The 21,677-nt window shown below is 33.2% G+C and overlaps 1 protein-coding gene across 4 annotated transcripts in view; it reads left to right on the plus strand.

The window, feature by feature from the left end:
* ctrip (E3 ubiquitin-protein ligase ctrip) overlaps positions 1 to 20,000 on the plus strand; it is a 98,212-nt gene extending 78,212 nt beyond the window's left edge. For 3 of the 4 annotated variants that reach the window (XM_072523701.1, XM_072523700.1, XM_072523703.1), the window contains 6 exons: positions 1,053 to 1,226; positions 1,285 to 1,657; positions 4,357 to 4,774; positions 6,571 to 6,759; positions 6,884 to 7,343; positions 15,474 to 20,000. In XM_072523701.1, coding sequence (XP_072379802.1) covers positions 1,053 to 1,226; positions 1,285 to 1,657; positions 4,357 to 4,774; positions 6,571 to 6,759; positions 6,884 to 7,343; positions 15,474 to 15,670 — 1,811 coding nt within the window. In that variant the 3' untranslated portion in view covers positions 15,671 to 20,000. The remainder of the gene's footprint in view (positions 1 to 1,052; positions 1,227 to 1,284; positions 1,658 to 4,356; positions 4,775 to 6,570; positions 6,760 to 6,883; positions 7,344 to 15,473) is intronic. The other variant, XM_072523702.1, reaches the window with a different exon arrangement.
* The last annotated feature ends 1,677 nt before the right edge of the window (positions 20,001 to 21,677 follow it).

Consider the following 21,677-nt stretch of genomic DNA (forward strand, 5'->3'; position numbering starts at 1 on the left):
TGTTATAATTATCTCTTCTCTTTGCCCCTTCTCTCGCTTTAGGGGTAGAAATTTAAGTCAAAAAGGCGCGTAGACACCGGTCACAAAATATTTTTATGGGCTGGTTATATTTGAAAAAAAATCAGCAGTTTATATAACAAAGAATTTTATAAGAAGCTAAATTTTGAAAATTTTCGATTTTTTCATACAGAGCTGGATTACCAAACTATTGTGCAAAAACAGAAAAAAAACATTTTTCTTTGTGCGATAACTTTAAATTTGTTGTACTAATTTTTCATAAACTTTTGAAGGGGTCCGTTTTGTCGTAAGCAATTTTCCAAAACTTAATTTTTACTAATTTGTTTAACTGATTTTCATCGCTTCGCCATGGAAACAAGTTTACTCACTGTAAAAGCAACTTTGGATAGAAAATGTAATTGCGAAAAATGTTACTTCTGTCCATTTTTGTCGTAGACAGATTTTTCGAGATATTTAGGATACATTGTTAAATAGAAAGGGTCTGTCACGTCAATATTTCGTTCTATAATTTTTCCTGAATTCTTTTTCAACTGGGGCATATTCTAATCCTACTTACGGAGATATTTCTTCAAAAATCCAAGATCCAACATTCACTATAACGAACTTCGTTTTTTTTCAATTCTTGGCTAGACTACTAGGTGTGTTAGTTCTTCAACAATTATTCTCGCCAATTCAACGCTTGTTTACTATAATGTTCTCCTTCTAGGAAATTTTCCATCAGTTCCAAGACTACTTTATTAGGTACTAGCATACTATTTGCTTTTTTGAATAAGTTATAAACTTTTATATGATATTTGAAGCCACATTTTAAGCACAATTTAAACTTTTAAAACTTTTTAAAAAATTTAAAGGCTGCTACTGCGCGAAAGTACTATAGCCTTTAATTAGCCTTCTACCAGCATAAAAAACAATCTGTCGAGAGACGCTTTTATTTGTTATTATAAATAATTGTTCTCAAACTCTCACGAGTATTATATCTCATATAATTGTGACAAGTATAGTTGCCATTCAATTTTGTCTATTGAAATTTTCAGGCAATGCTGGTATTTGGGTCCAAACACATATAATATATTATCGACCATTAAAAGAAGAACCTTCTACTTCCATGAAGAGTAGTAGCAGCGCTTCGACAAGTCATTCTAGCAGGAAAGGAAAAGGTTCTTCTGGAAAGAGCACATCAAGGCGTAGAGCTGATGAACTGTGGAATGGTAATATTATTAAAACATCCAAATAAATTATCATCTAACCATGTTTCCCATTTTTCAGAAGGAGTTACACCTCTAGTCCAATCCCCCTTGGATCCCTTTTTGGTTACCCAGTTTCCGGAAACAGTTACCATTCAAGATGCCTCTTTGGATGTGTTGTGCCTCTTACGCATTCTAAACGCTCTTAATATGTATTGGACTTATTTATATCCTAGTGTTGAATATAAGGCTATATTACCCCCTCTGGAATTCCTCAATAGCAAAATTGCCGCCAAAGCCAGCAGACAGTTGCAGGATCCTCTAGTCATAATGACGGGCAATTTGCCCAATTGGTTACAACAAATTGCTTCAGTTTGTCCGTTTTTGTTTCCCTTCGAAACCCGTCAACTACTTTTTTATGCTACATCTTTTGATAGAGATCGTGCCTTACAGAGGTAAGTACATTTAATATTATAAGCTAGTAAATTATTTTTTTTATAAATTTGTATTAAAATAACAATACTGTTCACAACCAAAAGTCGTTATTTATTCTTTAAGCAATTAAAAAACCAATATTTCCAACTTCTTATGGGACAAATGCACACAAATTAGAAATGTTTGGGAAGGTTTTTAAAACCACCGCCCATAGTGATCTCAGGGCTTAGGTAGTCTATTATCAATATGATCAATAATTACATCACCATCATTCTAGATGATGTTACGATACAACAGACACACGGACTGTTGACACACTGACTCGGACTATTTTCATTGTATAATATATTAGTAATAATTTCAATATTTAAAAAAAAACAAAAATTAAGATATTTAATAAATTTTGATATGATAAAAAGAATATTAAAATAAAATAAATCGGGAGCAAAGGAAATTTATATAGTAGAGTAGCTTGTTTTGTTTATATAAAATTTAACGATTGTCAATTATTTACAACAATTTATAGTAAATTCAAGTGTACCTATGTTTTCCAATAAAAATCGTCCTAAAAATATTGTTAAAACATTTGTTTCCAATAATTGTTTAAACAAGTTACATGGCTAATTTAACATTAAATTTATTAATAAAAGACATATTAATTATGAACGCAAAGAGTAAATTACAATTAAAAAAAAAAAAAAAAAGAAACTTCACGGGCACAGCCAGAATAAAAACCACTTTCGTCATCAAAATTTAAAATAAAAAAATCAAACACCATTGTCTGTCAGTCGCCTACTGTACTTTGTTTTAAAATTATTTAAATGCGAATTAATTTCACTTTTGAAACGTTCATAACTTCATAACTCAAGGTCACGTTCCATACGAGTGTGCTCGTAATCACCCTTCCGCTTCCCTAAGAGGACTATTATGGCTCATCCCTAGGTTAAAATTGTCCTTTCAGTCCAGCCTTTTTTACAAAGTGTACTATGGCCTTTGGTGACAATTCTACGGAGCTGTAGGGCTCAAATTGATAATACTCAAATATACAGAATATACTCAAATATACATGTACCCCTTGAGGCGGCAGTGTCCTGTTAGGACACCTACGATAATTCGCAGATCGTTCCTTTTCATATCTAGTAGATCTTTGAATCTCTTCTTTAAAGGTATAAAACCTTCAAATATTTAAGATCCATTTGTTCGTACTAGTAGTTACGTTTCATACGCTCCACACAGTCCAATATCGTCCTTTTGGCTGTGCTTCTTGTTATTCCAACGACAGGTTCTAGCCCTATGAATGTTTATTTTGCCCCTTCCCTGACAAGTAAGTCGGCTTTTTTATTTCCTTCAACACCAGTATGCCCAGGAACCCAGAGGAAACTTGCTTTGTTGCTTTTTTCGATCACAATCAGATTCTGAAGACAGTTCCAAACTAACTTGGAGTCAGTTCGATTCGATTCCAGTGCCTTTAATGCCGCCTGGCTATCTAATGTAATTTTTATAGATCTGTCTCTCCAGTTCATCCTTTTTAGTTCCTACTTCTAACTTGCTATGAAGTCAATCTAAAGAAAAATATCCATTTTCTCTGCATGCCATTGAAATGCTTCTTGTCTCCTAGATTCTGAATTATTCGATTTCTTCACTTCTAAGTGGGGCAAATATGAAACCACATTGAGAAAATAGGTGGCTCAACATCCTCCGCCAATTTTGGGAATTCCAAGTGTATCCGTTCCACTTTTCGTAATACATGATTTTTGTAGGGTTGGCAAGAAAATAAAATGTTTCTTTTCTACAAGTACTTTGTCATTTGGCATCCTATGGTCTTTGGAATGATTTTTAACCATATTTCCATCCTGGTATAATCCTTTGGTATAGCAAATGTAGACAGTTGCCCCACGTCTTTTGCCATCTGGCAAAGTACGTTTTTCCTACGTATCTGAAACATGTTGTTTTAGCGAGATGTTAATACATGCATTTATCGTTTATACATAATAATTCTGTACATTTAGAAAATCAATGTAAATAATTTACTAAAACGTAACTTCAGGTATGTTAGTAATTCAATGATTCACAATTTATCAGTTCAACGTTACCAGTAATTACCAAAAAACATTAACCCTTCTAATTGCCTTAATTTGTGAAATATCAACTATAATATATCAACAAAACAAGCATTCCAAAAACCGGCTTACCTCATAACGTTGCTAAATGTACAACAGCATGGCTTAAGAAATAGAGTTGGCTTTGCCATCTCTCAATTGTTATGCCTTATGTTTCAAGTCAGAATTATCTTACACAGTAATATATTACGAATCAATTGTTAAGTTATTGTTACTGTATTTTTCTTACAAAAACTGTCAGCGATTCGTTGAATAACATTCTTAACAGCCTTTTCAACGCTATCCAATTTTATAACAAGGCACTGATATTGGACATCTAATTTAAACTTATCCGTCTTTATAAAAGATGTACCGACTATTATGAATAGTAATATATTATCAATACAGTATAATTATTTATAGTTTGTTTATTAATTTGTATTCGGTATACATTTTTTATACTTTACATTTCGGAACGACAGTATTTGTCATATTGAATATTGCTTATTCTTATTTGTTACAAGTTTAGGCAATATATAATTTTATAAATTATAAAAATAAAAGTGATAAAGCTTATACATGGGCTAAATCTAAATTATTAACTATTGATATTTTTGCAGATTGCTTGACATGTCACCGGAACTTAGTTCAAGCGATTCTCAAGAACGTGTGACTCCAAGACTGGATAGACGAAAACGTACGATATCTCGTGATGATATTCTAAAACAGGCCGAACAAGTAATGCAAGATTTGGCGTCGTCTAAAGCCTTACTTGAAGTGCAATACGAAAATGAAGTTGGTACCGGATTAGGACCAACCTTAGAATTTTACGCTTTGGTTTCAAAAGAGTTACAGAAAGTTAATTTGGAGTTATGGAATGCTTTTAGTGCGAGTGAAAGTGAATATGTTAATAGTCCGACTGGATTATTCCCGATGCCTTTATCTAGAAGTGCAAAAGTTAGTCAAATTACAAAAATTAAGAGCAAGTTCAGATTTTTAGGAAAGTTCATGGCTAAAGCTGTTATGGATTCAAGAATGGTAAGTTAATTTTGATTAAATAAAACGACAAATTTCATGAGGATTTTTGACATCGCAGATCATACGTTATTGAGAATTCGAAGAAAGGTTTAATAGTTTTAGAAATGTCAAGTACCGTCATGTGTTTCCATGTATTCTTTGCGCAGTTAAATTACAATATCATAGTTGTTTTTTCGAATGACGCATTTTCGAATCAACTCTTCCCACCGGCCAAACTATTGAGAGCTCGCGATCATTCATCCAGTTTCGTTACTATGTCTTTGTAACTGCTTAATATTAGTTATTTTCTGTTTTTCATATAGACTTGCAACATCCACTGTTTTACTGCCAAAATTTTTTAACCAATATTGTAATATGTTAAGAGCGTAGGCGCAAAATTTCGGGCCAATGCTTTTTTAAATGCATTCATTTTTTTCGAATCCCGAGAAAACTAATATGTATTTTTGAAAAATTTAAACGCAGAATGAAAGATTACATTATTACCGAGGGCCGAAAGTTAATGAAGAGGTGATGTGCATCTATATTATATTCTAGTTTCTAAAATTTGCCAATGTGCGTGTATTTGGTTATCACTTTCCAGGAGTGAATCCGCAAGGGTAACGCCAATTCAACGTAATTTAAATTTAGATGATCGCTGAAATGTTCTGTTTATCTATTAAGAACTGAGTTTGTAGCATGTAGAATTTCGCCGGTAATATCTCTACAACTTGTTAGTCTTGGTTTAAATTCTTGACTGCTACTATTTAGAGATTTTTAGTATTTTCTGGTTTCATTTTTATCAAATAAACTTTGTATCTCATTTAATGTTTTCTGTTCATACTTCCTCTTGTTAAGTCCATGGATACGCTAGCCCTCTCTTCTGAGGCGTCTATACTCTTCTTTTTTTCTCCATGTGCAACCTACTTCAAGAATTGTTTTGTATGCAGCGTTTTTTCTGTGTGTTGCCATTTCGCACTCATTATCAAACCACCGACTTCTTTTTTATGTCCTGTTTTTAGCCAATATTTTAACCGATTTCTACAATATCTCGTATTTTTTTCCATAGCTGGTTAATATCTTCTACGTTTTCTATCCTTATTATATCTTCTATTTGCTCTCTATACATTTGCTATGTCCAGATCTTTCAGTTTTTGAATATTATTTTTTCTCTTGTTTTTTCTCTTCCCCTTTTTTAATTCCGTTGTTATTTGTAGCTGCATGTAGGCTCTAACGATCGTGCGAGAATTCTCTCTTTGGACTTCGGCATTGAAGTCTTTTGCTCTTATTTTAACATAATTTTTTGGGCTTTTCGTACTCTTCGTCCAGTGCCTCGTAGAACATGTATTTTTCGTCGTTCTGTTTTTCTTCGCTTGGGCGTTACTTAGAATGCTAATATTAGCAAACTTTCCTTGCCTTTCCAAAGTTTTATTTGACGTATTCTGTGATCAATAGCCTTAGAAGTTAATTACGATGTTTTTAATCCTGCTCACAATAACTCCGGTACCAAACTCGTGACGGGTAAGGTGTCCACTGTAGTAAATATTGTAGTTCTTTTTTTCAGGATTCCCTAGCGAGTTTGCTTTGGTTTTGTGTATTTCTTGTATGGGCAGAGCTGCAGCTCAAAGCTAATAAAGTCTTCTTACATTCCACGTGCAAATTTTCAAGTCATTATCCGTTAGGCCATTGTCTATTTTCGAGTTAGTCGTATGTTATCAGTCCGGTTTCTTTCTTAAGAGATTTCATACCAAAGCTTTGAAATACCGAAAATTTATTTAAAAATTACATACTTTGGAATCAACTATTTTATTATTTTTTAGTTGGATCTTCCATTTTCCGTCGCATTCTATCGATGGCTTCTGGGTCAAGAAAGCTGCTTGACACTGTCGGATCTACGGCACGTCAATCCGGAACTGCACAGAACACTACGTAAAATGCACTTTATCGTTAAGGAGAGAGATGAGATTTTAGCTAATATGGATTATACACAAGATGAGAGAATGAGCGAGGTAAATAAAAACTTTTCTTGTTTAACTTAATAAATATTTATATTTTATATTCAACTAGTTCTGTATACTGATAGTACTCTTGTTATTAAAAAATATAACACTACAGTTATAATTACAATTTTAGATCGAGAAACTGGAATTCGATGGTTGCTCCATAGATGATCTCGGCATAGACTTTGTGGTACCTGGTTATAATATAGAATTAATGAAAGGGGGAAAATCTACACATGTGACAATCCACAATCTCCACCTATATGTAAAACTAATGTCTCACTGGTTACTTCACGAAGGCGTTTCACGTCAAATGGAATCGCTCAGGGAAGGTTTCGAATCGGTATTTCCCCTTCATAATTTGAAGGTGTTTCTACCTGAAGAATTAGAGTCTGTATTCTGTGGAAGTCCGAAAGATTACATTCTTGGTTGGGACGTTAAGACATTGATGGAGTGTTGTAGACCTGATCATGGATACACAGCGGATTCTAGAGCTATACGATTCCTGTTTGAAGTGCTTAGTTCGTATGATAGAGAAGAGCAGAGAATGTTTGTACAGTTCTTAACTGGTAGTCCAAGACTTCCGGTTGGAGGTAAGTTTACACATAATAAATAAATATTATAAAATCAGAATTTTTAAATCTACGTGTTATGTTCGATCCATTGTGTAAAATAATTTACATGTTTCATCGGAAAATAATTCTCGTTACTATTTTATGATATTGTAAAAAGAAAAATATTCGTTTTTTTTTTGTCACCGAAAAAAAACCTCAGATTACTATTTTGAAATAAAAATGAAGTGATTTCACTTACTTGTAAAGAATGGCAAACATAATTAATCTATCATTTTGAATATAACCTGTTTACAGTAGATACACTGAGCTTATCAATATTTTGAGTCACTGTCTGAAACATACAACATAAAAATTCCTACTTCTTTTTGCATCATAACCTTGGATGAGTCTTTGCCCGTCTGGCTATGTCGTTCCACTCAGACCTTTATTGTGTCCTCCTCCATTGTCCTACGTTTATAGTTTTCAGGTAGTTTTCCACCTCATCCAACCATCTCGTTCTGGGTCTTTTCAATTTCGCTACATAGGAAATTCTTTTGATTGATTTTTTTATACCCAAATAATCTTTCCATCGAAGGCATCCACGCGTTCGATGGTATAGTGGTCAATAATTGCGATATTATTTCCATTTTCAGGTGTCCTTTTAACTCTCATGTACTTGGTGTTTCTTTTACTTATTTTAAGCCCCCTTTTTCATTCTTCTTGATTAATTTCCCTAAACGCTTCCATTAGTCGTAGCTTGACACTGGTAATGATAGTTATCATTACATTATCTGCATATGCACTAAGTTGTACCGATTAGGTATTAATTTGGTCGGTTACATTGTTTTTTATGATCTCAAGAATTAGTTGATAGTGCTTTTTGTCTCACACCCACGTTGAGTAATTTTCTCATCTACTCCTACTGCAGCTTTTGACACCAACGTCATTGTTATTAGGCTGATATATTTTTTGGGGTACCTATTTTCGAATATCATTCACAATTTTGTTTTCTTCACTATCAGAAGCTTGTTTAAAGTCTATACAGTGTGTAAAAGCCAAATGGAATAAATTCATTATTTAGGTTACTGTACATATTTATAAAAAAATCCCGAAACACGTCAAATTTAAATAATAACTTGACATTCTTTAACGTGAAAATGAAACCCCTACCTTCAACCCCCTTAGAATGACAGGTACAACCCCCAATTTTTAAAATAGGAAGTATAGGCTTGCGATATATCGTTTGAAAGGTTTTTTCATTCTACATTCAAAAATGTTATCGCTTTCAAGTTTATTAAGATTAATAAGGATAAAATAAATTAAAATCATGTGGTTACCGAAATTCGCTACAATACAATCAAAAACTAAAATGTAATGCAAAACGTAATAAAATGTAGAACACGAAAAAAAACTATGAATGTTAATGAAGTAGATGTTCAAAATGTTCAGCGAACGTCTTGGCAACATCCTAATCTCAAATAAAACTGTCTTCTAACATTATTTAACATAACAGGCGTGATCGACCTAATCGCAAGCGTTATTCGTTCTTTTAAGTCATTTAAATCAGAAGGTTTAGTTTTGTACATAAGGCTCTTCACATATCCCCATAAAAAGAAATCTAATAATGTAAGATCAGGTGATCGCGCTGGCCATTCAATCGATCCTCGCCTCCCTATCCACCGATTGGGAAATATTGTATCGAGGTACTGCCGGACATTAAGTTGGTAATGTGGTGGTGCTCCATCCTGCTGAAACCATATCGTATTCGCTGGAACTTGAGGGTTTCCTGGATCAGGATATAAATTTGCCAACGTTGGAATGACATCATTTTGAAGTAGTGCCAAATAATTGTTGCCATTCAAGTTGCCCTCAATGAAAAAGGGACCAATGATATTGTTTCCTACAATCCCTTCCCAAACATTAACCTTTTGAGGGTATTGAGTGTGTTCTTCTCTCATCCAGTGAGGATTTTACGTGGCCCAGTAGCGGTAATTTTGCCGATTAGCATTACCGTTAAGTGAAAAAGTACACTCATCAGAAAACATAACGTCTTCTAATTGGATAATATTGTTATCCAACATGTCCATCATTTGCTCACAAAAAAAAGTTCTCCTATCAAAATCGTCTTCCATGAGCTCCTGAGTAGGTATCATCTTATAGGGATGCAATTTATTTTCTTTTAATATGTTTACTATCGATGTATGGCTAGCATTGAATGTAGTGGATGCCTGTCTACTCGATGTATGTGGATTTCCTGAAACTCAAGCAACACATCTAATTTGAGTTCATCACTCAGTGCATTGGCAGCTGCTTTTTTTATCTGCCTTACATGACCAAACTCGCGAAACTGCTTCTCTATTTTACTTATTGTTCCTTGGGATATAGGCGGTAAATTAGGAAATTTCTCATGAAATAGGCGAGTTACTTCCTGTTGTATTCGGGTGTTATATCTCCGTAACCAATCATTTGTAAAACTGTTATTTTATGCATTTCCGTTAATCTAACCAATTTTCAGAATTGAATTGAACGAACTTTTTACTTAAATTAAAATGCTGACAACTTAAATAAAACAATTTACTAATGCGTGTTAAAATAACGTTGCCACGGAAATTCTTTAAAGTTTTTTAATGGTTACCTTTTAAAAACCACATTGCTATGGTTTTTGTTCACTTTCTCATTATCAAGACCTAAACGGGAAATAAGTTTTGAGTATATTTTAGCGAATTTCGGTAACCACATGATTTTAATTTATTTTATCCTTATTAACCCCTTAACGTACGTGCCCGTCTCAGACACGGGCGCGCCTTACTGGTAATTTTGTACGCGCTCGTCTGGGACACGGGCGCTGGTTAAATTTTATCCATAAAATTTTTCAAGCCTTGCAAAGTGGATATTTGTATAAAGAGACATATGTAAGCATATATCTAAATTATTTTTCTATTATAAAATAGATGACTCAGTCAGTATTGAGTTACTTTAAAATATATTTATTATCTCATAACTTGCAATTTGCAATCATCATCATTTATAACGAATATTGTCGAACTTTTGTTTTGATACAAGCCTTCTGTCTTGCCGGTGTAAAGTCGTCTGAAGTCGATATTTACTGTTTTTTGCATTTGAACTAATTTGTGCCTTATTTTCAACATATTATTATATTGTTTGGTAAGTAAATTTTGTATATAATATTCGGTAGGTTAGAGTAATATGTATATTTTTTGTTTTACTAAATTTCATTATAATTCATCTAAAATACAATATTGTGTGTGTGTCAATAAAATATGTTGGAATATTTGTATTGTTCATATAAATCATACTACTACTATTTACCTATTCAAAGTATTTCGTCTGAACAAAATTTTTAAATTTCAACGGATTTGCATACACCCCCCCCCCACAAAAAGTAAAGGTTTTACGCCATTGAAAATATGTTTTTATTCAATTATAACCAAAACAAAACATTTTTACTAAAAAAAAAATTCGATCATTTTTTGACCATAACTTCAAAATTAATGTGTACGTTAAGGGGTTAATCTTAATAACCTTGAAAGCGATAACATTTTTGAATGTAGAATGAAAAGACCTTTCAAACGATATATCGCAAGCCTATACTTCCTATTTTAAAAATTGGGGGTTGTACCTCTCATTCTAAGGGGGTTGAAGGTAGGGGTTTCATTTTCACGTTAAAGAATGTCAAGTTATTATTTAAATTTGACGTGTTTCGGGATTTTTTTATAAATATGTACAGTAACCTAAATAATGAATTTATTCCATTTGGCTTTTACACACTGTATACTTGTTCTTCTTCTTCATGTGCCTTGTCCGTTCCGAACGTTGGCAATCAACATGGCTATTCTGACTTTGTTTGCGGCAGATCTGAATAGTTCAGCAGATGACAATCCGAACCATTGCCGCAAGTTTTGGAGCCACGAGTGTCTTCTCCTCCCTGGACCCCTTCTGCTGTCTATTTTCCCTTGGACGATCAGTTGTATACTTGTTAAAGTCTATAAAGGTCTATGAAGATAGATTTTTACTCGACACAACTATATAGACGGGTCTGACAGGTGAAATGTGGAGTATGAGATAATACTTTTTAATCTTCTTCTTCAAGTGCCCTGTCCGTTGCGAACGTTGGCTATTAACATGGCAATTCTGATCTTGTTTGCGGCGCTTATGAATAGTTCGACCGATGTGAGCCCGAACCACTTCCTCAGATTTTGGAGCCACGAGTGTCTTCTCCTGCCTGGCCCTCGCTTACTGTCTATTTTTCCCTGGACAATCAATTGCAGTAGACGGTACTTATCGTGTCTCAATATGTGGCCTAGATATTCAAGCTTTCTTTGTTTAATTGTATTCACGATTTCTTTCTCCTTTCCGATTCTTTGGATTACCTCTATGTTGGTGACATGTTCGGTTCAGGATATACGAAGAATGCGTCGGTACACCCACATTTCGAATGCTTCTAGTTTTCTCGTGAGCGTCTCCGTCAGCGTCCAGGCCTCACACACCATACAGTAAGATCGGAAAAATGTAGCATTTAACTAGACGTAGTTTTAGGGGAAGAGACAAATCCCTGCTTATGAGGAGCTTTTTCATATTGCTAAATGCTGCTCTAGCTCGTTCTATTCTCGCCTTAATTTCTGTGGCCTGTTCCCATTTTGCATTTACGTTGGTGCCAAGGTACACATAAGATTCTACATGGTCAATTAGTATGTTACTTATCCGTACCTGTCGAGCAGGCTGTTGCTTCCTGCTTATCAGCATCCATCCAGCATACTTTTTAATAGTTTTTGCAAAATTTAATTCTGGCTATCAATATTCGGGCCCAGTGAGTGAGCTCCAAATTGCCAAATTGGCTCTGGTTTCTGAGATATCGTAACCTGAAAGTGTAAAAATAGCTGTTTTTAGGTATTTTGAGGTTATGTAGCATCGTAATATAATTTTTCTCTCAGAAACTCGTAAAACCATCTTAAAGAATAAGTCTCAATCTTTTAAATGACGTTGAGTTGACTCAGATATCTTTATTTTTCACTGAGATTCGCATTTTAAAATTAATCAGTTTTTAAAAAACCCACAAACCATATGATTATAATCAGAATATATTTTTCAGAAGGTTTTCTGTAATCTGGACGCGAATCTAAGCTCCAAAGTTGTTCTGGTTTCTGAGATATTTAACTTAACCTTAAAGTGCAAAAATAGCTGTTTTTTGGTCGTTTTGAGGTTATGTAGCATCGTAATATAATTTTTCTCCCAGAAAAACCACAAACCATATGATTATAATCAGAATATATTTTTCAGAAGGTTTTCTGTGCGCTGGATGCGAATCTGAGCTCCAAATTTTCTTTGGTTTCTGAGATATTTAACCTAACCTAACCCAAAAATAGCGGTTTTTAGTCGTTGTGAGGTTATGTAGCATGGTAATATAATTTTTTCCCGAGAAACTGTTCTAATAATCTTAAAGTATAGTAATAATCTTAAATCTTTTAAATTATTTGAGTTTACTTAGCTTATTTTTTCGCCGAGATATCGCATAAAAACCTACAAACCATATGATTAATAGTATGACAGGAAAATTTAAAAATACCAAACTCATAAAACCGTATACCAACAACCTCAAACCTGACAACCCAAATCAAATAACTTCAAATCCAACAATCTCAAATGTACACACTCCAAACCCAATCAACTCCTAGAAACCATCCCTTTCAGTCTACAAGCAGGCAAACTCACCTAACCCTGGAATTCGTAAGATTAATTAAAAAACCACCCCTACTGTTTTTGTAGGCCCTGACGTTAGGAAGCTCATGAAAGATGACAATTTTGAGAAAACTATGACAGTTAAACAAAAAAATAAAAAAAAAATAAATATAAGGTTGAATGCTCGAATAAATGAACTTTGATCAGATAAAAGGCATATATCGAGCACAGTTTAATTTAATCTTGCCAAAGTACTTTCGATAGGCCGCAATTGACGAAATGCCCCTGAAAATGATCTAGGGATCGAAAGTACTTGGGCAAGATTAAATTAAACTGTGCTCGATATATGCCTTTTATCTGATCAAAGTTTAAAAAAATAAAACGCATGGGGTTAGTTGTCCACAATTTTCTAGGAAATCATTGATATGCAGATTACAAAACAATCGTGTTGGCGAAATAAATTCTCAACACAAAAAAAAATTGTAGTTGATAGTAGAAAAATATATTAAGTTACATAAAAATATAAATGGCTCTTCCCTTTGGGAATCCAATCAGTTTAGTGTAAGTTGTGTTTGTAAAATAAAGGTTTTATCGTGAAAAGTTGCCTAAATTATTCCTAGCCTTCTCACCATCGAAACTTCTTTAATGTTGTAAAAATCCAACAAATCGTATCAATAATGCTAAAAAAATTTGAAAATCTAGGCTTCTTGATGAGCTTGAAATTTCACCTTCAACTGAAAACAGAAACCACTTTCTGTTTTCTCGTTTAAATTATTTCCCAGAAAATGTAGGTGCATTCAGCGAAGAGATGGGAGAACGATTACGCCAAGACTTCAAGTAGAAAGAGCGTCCTGTATCATTTTCAAGGTCTTGGGGATGTACAAATAATAATAATCTACCTACAGTACAGAGATCTAGGCTGTCTGAACCATTTAAAACAAATAACGGGCTGCGCCGAGGGGAGCCTCTCTCCCCTCGGCGCAGCCCGTTATGACCCGGCTAGAAAAACGCTCCTTGATAGACACATTGGCCAGAGAAGAAGAGGAAGACACAGAACAAGGTTCCTTGATAACATCGATGAAGACATGAGAAATATGGGAATACGTGCTTGGCGGAGAAAGACGATGGATAGGGACGACTGTAGAGAAATTTAGGATACTAGGACCCACGCAGGATTGTAAAGAGAGAATGATGATGATGACATAGATCTGGAAATACAAATAAGGAGACAATGGAGAATGGCAAGTACCCAGACGATATCTACTATTCTCTCTACTACTGGACTTATTCCGAAGAGCCTATTAGAGAACATAAAACAGCTGAGTCTTAATAAACATCTCTATAAGACCATGCGGAAAGCAATACTGCTCTTAATATCCAGATGCGTAAGAAAATTTTTGGGAAATACTCCGACGTACCAATTCGCCTAGGGCTCGATAACACGGAAAGAGTCTCACCAGAGCTCAATCCTTTGATACTGTAGGTATTTAGGATGAGTGAATTTTCCACAGAGGGAGTGTGACCCGTATGGCTAAATCTGGATAATAATAATAATGTTTATTCGACATAAATATAACAATGTACATCAAATAATTAAATATAAAATCTTTAACAGATTTAAATAAATCTAAAAATAAATTGAAGTGTAAAATTGATAAGAGTAACCATAGGCATCCACAAGGAAATAAATCCGCACGTGACTATAGCCCAAAACTTGTGAGGTCTTTATACATATATATGACAATTACTAAGATAAAATTATATACTATGGATAACTCATTTATAGTTAGAGTAACAATAGCTTTTAAAAAATTCAAAAGTTTGTTTTTAATTATTTTTAATATCTATCAATATATGTACCATGTATCTATTTGCACTTGAAATATATTGTTTTAGTTTTTTTTTAATAATCTAAATGAGTTCAAGGTTTTTAGTTCCATTGGCGGTTTATTAAATAGTCTGGAAATGTGTGACAGATTACACATTTCAGTTGAACATAGACGTAAGACACTCAAACGACAGTTTGAATTAAAGCGAGATCGATTTTATAAAAAAAGTACACCTAAATGTATCCCCATTCTTTTTATTTACCCATACCCATTTGAAAGAGGAAGATTTATACTTTAAGGTGTTATGCGTATTATTTTAGCATAGTAAAAATTAACGGGTCGACATAACCTCAAAAATGGACAAAACTCGCTATTTTTGCACTTTTAGGTTGGGATATATTAGAAACCAGAGCCAATTCGGCAATTTGAAGCTCAGGAAATCATGAATTCTTGAGATTAAAAATTTATGTGATGATATATTGATTAGACGATAATAAAATAGTTTAAAAAAACACATGTACATTCCCGAAATTTATGTGTCAAAGTATAATTTAGTATAATTCTCTTCTTTTTTAATTTGTAGAATTTTGTTTGTTTTACATCATATAACCACAGAATAAAAATTGCAAATTTCTTTTTTCAGGTTTTAAAGCATTATCTCCTCCACTGACTGTAGTAAGGAAGACTCTAGAAGGGAATATGAACCCCGACGATTTTCTACCATCTGTGATGACATGCGTGAACTACCTCAAATTACCGGATTATACAAGTATTGAAGTGATGAGAGAGAAATTAAAATTAGCAGCTTCAGAAGGTCAACACTCGTTCTACCTTTCATAAGAAAGTGTATGCAACTTTCAGAACAGGCTATTGCTCAGATTATATTTTTCTTGATTTATTGATGAGGATATTTTAAGATATATCAATAAAAATTTTCCAACTGAAGTATGTAAATTATGGTACTGTATAATATATAAATAAATTGCTTAATATTTCTTTTCTAAGGGTTTTATCTAGTTTTTTTAAAGTTGTTTAAGAGATATTTAGTTTAAAATGTAGTGATATAAACAACATTTAAAATGTCACAACAATTGTGTATAAATATAAATATGGGAAGTATTAAACAGTTAAATAAAAGTATTGTATATAACTATTCCATAAGTATTCTAGGCTAGCAATTACAATTGACTTGATATAAATAATACAAAATGACATTTTGACTGTCGTGAGAAAATAATTTAAACAATTTATGTTACTTGTCAGTTATTCAGCATACATATTGGCAAAATGCAAAATAGATTTCGGCAGAAATGGATTGACATATCATATTCAAATGGGTCAATTGTACCAGTAGTATATTGATGGGATACATATTGATACTATATGAATGGACCATGAGTTGTCACAGTTGACCATCGTCTTAAAAATATTCTTTTTTATATTTAGCAACATCGGATATGTACTGAAAATGATCATATGCTAGTAAAACAAGTAGATAACAAGTAATTACACTACACTGGAGTCTATTCTTAGTCAAGAAAATGGGAGTCCAAATAATTACACCCTGAACACATCCTGATTTCGAACTTATTCACTGGACTAGGACACGCCAGCTGCTTAGAAATGATTAATATGCCACACACTGTTTACGAGGTTGGCTCTCTGTTTCTTGACTAGGAATATATTATACGGCGCATGCAAAAAACAAAAGTTTAATGAAACAAGTTAGTATTATTTATATTTTTTCATCTGATCTCTATATTTTATCCCCGTCCGTATTCCTGGATGCATTTATTCTGTGCACGAAAATTTTTCTATACAGTCTTCTAAATAGTAACTGTAGTAGTTTTTTTGTTTATTATTATATCATCACATTCAGCTAATAGTGCTTGGTGAACAAATTATTCGCTATATTCATTGAAGAGGAGTCGAAATATAATACAATCTTGGGATCACCCCTACCTTGGTTTCTATTTGTGGACTGGGTTCGTTAGTTATTACTACTTAAAAGCGTTAATTCCAGCAAAGGTTTGTTATTATTTGTTTGTAGAATTTTGACTCTTTTCTTACCATATCGAAAGTCATATCTTTCTCGAACTTAACAAAATAAATGTACATTAGCATTCACATTTAAGCATCGATGGGGCATCACGTTTAGTGCAAACACTGTCTCCCTGGTTGCTAATCTGTTTCTCGAGGCCAAACTAATTATCATATAATCCTTTCAATTTTTATTTTCGCGACCAATGTAATACTTTCAAAAATGGTTTACATTGTACAGGATTACATTATTTATTAAATATATTGTTCGGTATTCATTGCGATCTTGTAGAGTATGCCTCTTATAGACGTCCGTTCTTTAAACACACAACGGGCTGTTTTTTTTTTAACTGACTCAAAGTTTGAAGTCTTAAAACGTTTTACAACGTATCGTCTTGTGATCTCCAGTCTCCAGCACAGGCACTTCTAAGTCCTCCTTCAGGTCTCTTCCGCATATCTCCTTATCAATTCCTTTCCTACAGTTCATTATGGATCTTCCTGGTCATATTTGTTCTCCCGATTTCCATTACTTTTTATTGTAATTGTTTCTTGTTTTGGGGTCAACTTATATCAATGCACTATACATATCCATACCTCACCAGTATTTCTTTTTAAGTCTTATGTCACGATATTTCGTTTTTTATTCTTTTTCTTCAAGATACCCCAGCCAATCTCGACCAGTATATGGGCTCTGATCATATTTTCTGCCTTGTTATGTCCGTATACTTTTAACTAAAATATAAATATATTATTTTTTATTTGTTATCTCTTGTGATGACTTAATCCCACAACACACTATTTAGGAAACTTATCGCTCTCCGTGTTTGTTTAAATGTTCATGTTCTAATACCGTCTTATCTACGTCTACCTAAAAACCTCATTCATTATATTCCTCTATCAATTTCCTTGTCATATAATTCAGGTCATCATAATGGCTGGTGATTACAACTAATTAAGGTCCAAGCAAACGTGCGATTATTTGTGGTTTGACAGTTTTGCCACTGGCTGCAGAGTCTAGTGCATGTATTGCAATTGCTCCAGTATGATGTTGAAGAAAATGTTAACAAAGAAGACAGTACACACTATAATAAGAGAATGGTTATTAAAAGGTCAGTTTTCTAAAGTGAGTTCTTTGGCTATATTAGAATGACTATAAAATCATATGATTATACTAAATTTTCCGTATAATATACTATCTTAGCACTTGTAGTAATTATTATCAAATAAATGTAGCGCTTCGATTTTTTTCTTGTTTTTCCATACGCTTAGCAGCGTGTAGGCGTTTCAGTTACTGTATTAATCAACTATTCTAAGGTTTCCCTCCTTAGATAGCTGGAAAATGGACCCAGAATCTTCGATCACACCAGTTTCTTACGTTTCCAATCCAGGGATGTAATTTTCTTCTCGGACCTGTTCTGCCGTCAATCTTGCTCGCGAATATAAGTTTTAAGAGGGAGTATGTTGCGCTGTTTCACTACACTCAACATTCTTCGGCTTACTCCATCCCGTCGCAACATCTCCTTATTGGTCACTCGGTCCATCCGATATTTTAAATAGTCAAAATCCACATTTCGCGTGCTTCATTCTATTTATTGGTTGTACTTTTATTGACCGTGTCTATGCACGTTACAATAATATTGGCCACACATGACACTTAACCACACGAAGTCTAATATTTAAAGGCGCATCTTAGCTAATGAGGTATTTCTTGATTTTAATAAAAGCTGCCTTTGTCGTACCTGCCCTCATTTTAATTTCATCATCACAATCCAACTTGAATGATAGAGTGGATCCAAGGTACTTAAATTCCTCAACTCTTTCAATGTGTTGATCGTCTATGAGGTGTGCTGGCTCATGTTGCTGCCAGCGAATGATCATAAATTTAGTCTTTTTGACGTTATTCTTCCAGACTTATCCCTTTCCTATATGATTAATACTTGTAACCAGCGCTTGTAGATCTTCTGTCTTAACTGCTAGAATATCTGTGTCGTCGGCGTAACAAATATTGTTAATTATGACCTTATTTATTTTAATTCTCTGCTGTTTGTTTTCTAAAGCAATTTGAAATGCTCGCTCAATATCGATAAAAATTAGTAGTTCATCTGTACCATGGCGTTTAAAACAACCAATTCCATTTTCAATGACACTGTCAAACCAGAAAAATTACTCGTGTGCTTGTCTCCTTACTCTGCAAAACATAAGGTATATATAGTCCTATATTATTTATTGGTATTCCCATAGAGGATTTTCTGTTCCATTTTTGTAACGCAACTTTCGCATATATCTTAGATTAGGCGACATATAGCATTCCTTCTTCCTTTTCTAATTATTACTACAGGAGAGTTATTATTGTTCTTTTTGAGTACCCTCAAAGACTATCTAGGCATATAAAAATATAATTGGTCTAAGAAAAGTATATAGTTGGTCGAGTTTTTAATCAATTTTACAAAGCATATTATTTGCTTCAAATAACCTAAACAGACATGGATAAGCAAATTAATAGAAAAAGTTCGCCTCTTAGAATTATTTTATGTTATATATTTAGATGTGTTCGTTCTGTGAAGGATAATGGTAGACCTTTTTATATTGGGGAAATGTTTGAATGTACTCGATAAAGAATTGGTAAAAAATGTTAAATAAAAATATCAATCTTGTAAGCCTTGTATTGGAAATGTTTAAGATATGATAAGACATAAGTCAAACCATATAGTTTTAGCACTTCTGCTTGTTACTGCTTGATTACAACACTTGTTGTATGAGGAATTCGATTACGAAAATGGAGTAGATTCTGACTATGTTTTACAAATGATAAAAACTTCATATTAAAAGTATTTGATCTTCAATGTTTATTGCACTGTTTTGAAATATTTACAGCATATAATATTCAGATTCTTTCATTGTTGGTTTAAACCAACCGATCTATACTTCAGTTGAAATACTGCAAAAGTTTTAAAATATCCTTATCGATTCTTTATTATTTGTCGGAAAAATTGTGTAATAGCCTGAAAACGTAAAATATACAATCGAATAATATAAAATATTGTATTTAGCACTCACCTAGTGAGGCAATGTGTCATTTTTTACTATATTGCTGTATAATTTATTCTTAAAGAATTGAATTTTGGTTGTCCCTTACTTGTTTTATTTTATTTGAATGTAAATACGCATTTTCCTTATGTAATAGTCCAAAGTGGAAAAAAATTATTTTGCCGTCACAATTATAGATAACTTTTTGAAGCAATTCAACAAATTTTATCTACAAGATGTTTCTAGCATATACATTTTGTACTTATTATTGCCTGAACTCAAAAATTAAAAATACTCTTAAGCATAATTATCATTTTTGATGAAACAGTGAACATAAATGTGGTACTTGGAGTACAGTCTAGATTAATTAGCAAAAAAGAGTTGTGTTACTCTTCACTAGTCCTTCACCTTACTAAATCGCGCTTAATTTGTACAGGATCATATGATTAGAGGTGGGTGGTACCTAAGCAAATTGTTACACAGGTTGTGTCTAAAGTTCCGCCTTTATTTCCTGAAGTATAAAACTTAAATTAATAAATTTTAGAACAACTTAATGAAGGCACCTATACATTGTTTTTATGAAGTTTTATTGAGGTAATTGTGCAAAATGGCGAATGTGCACTATTTTGTAAAATTATTTATAACATCCCGTATATTGTGCTTTAAGAAAAAATAGATGACGTCATATTTTTGAAAGATATTAATATATAAACAAGAATTCTATTAGTATATGGGTAATTGGAAAGGTAAACACACTAGTTTCAGCGTATTCCATAAAATCGAAGACTCATCAAAATATTTAGTGGCGGTCCATAATTTTGGGCAGTATTGGACAATGAAGTGGTCGCCATTTTGAAACGGATCGATGGGATAACAAAAAACTAAAACCGTATTAAGTGACAAGAGCTTTGCAATGAGATATTAGTTGCCATATGATCCCGTTTAAAATAAGTTTACAAAATGGGGCCCGCCTACCATATTAAATAATTACGTCACTAAAACAATAAAATGAATGTACGGGTGCCTTAACTCATACATCCGATAATTTATTAATGTATTAGGGTTATGTTTTATTATGGTTCAGAAAACAATTTGGGGTGGCGTACTGTAGACATTTAACAGTATATAAACGTTTCGTGTGAATCAAAAGGATCGGTTTAGTTGGTCTCAAAATAACCATAAATAAATGTTATTCAATAGTTGCGACTTTCGCTTCAGTAATATCTTCTCCGTAGCAGCTTGTTACAAAAAATATTTGATAGCGAACAAACGAGGAACAAAAATAGTTGCGGATATTAAGTACTGTGTGAATGAAAGTTTGTTTAAACGGTGTCACTTTTAGTAAGTTGTTACATGCATCAAGAGGGACACGTTCTTTACAACTCTATCCTATTTACAACAATATTGGACAATCATATCACATTTTTAGAATTTTGTAATCGGCGTGTGTTGTTCAGTAAAACATGTTTTTTTTTTTGTAGTCTTATATAAAAATAAAACTCCTTAACGTTCTAAACCGTGGAATTAATTGCAATTAAATTCAAAATTAACTAAGGCTTCGAAAAAAACAATTTTGCTGTTTAAGATATTTGGATCTGTTAATACCGATTCATTGAGAGATATCCTCCATCTCTTCGACTGCCTTTCTTGCGACTTTATCTTCAATATTAATATCTTGCATACCATATTGTGTGTCAATAGGCATGTTACAAGTTTTATATATTCTAATTTTACACTCTTCTCTCTTGTATCTATCATTCCAAATAACATTTCTTAGACA

The sequence above is a fragment of the Diabrotica undecimpunctata genome, chromosome 2, assembly GCF_040954645.1.
Source record: "Diabrotica undecimpunctata isolate CICGRU chromosome 2, icDiaUnde3, whole genome shotgun sequence".
Classification (NCBI taxonomy): Eukaryota; Metazoa; Arthropoda; class Insecta; order Coleoptera; family Chrysomelidae; genus Diabrotica; species Diabrotica undecimpunctata.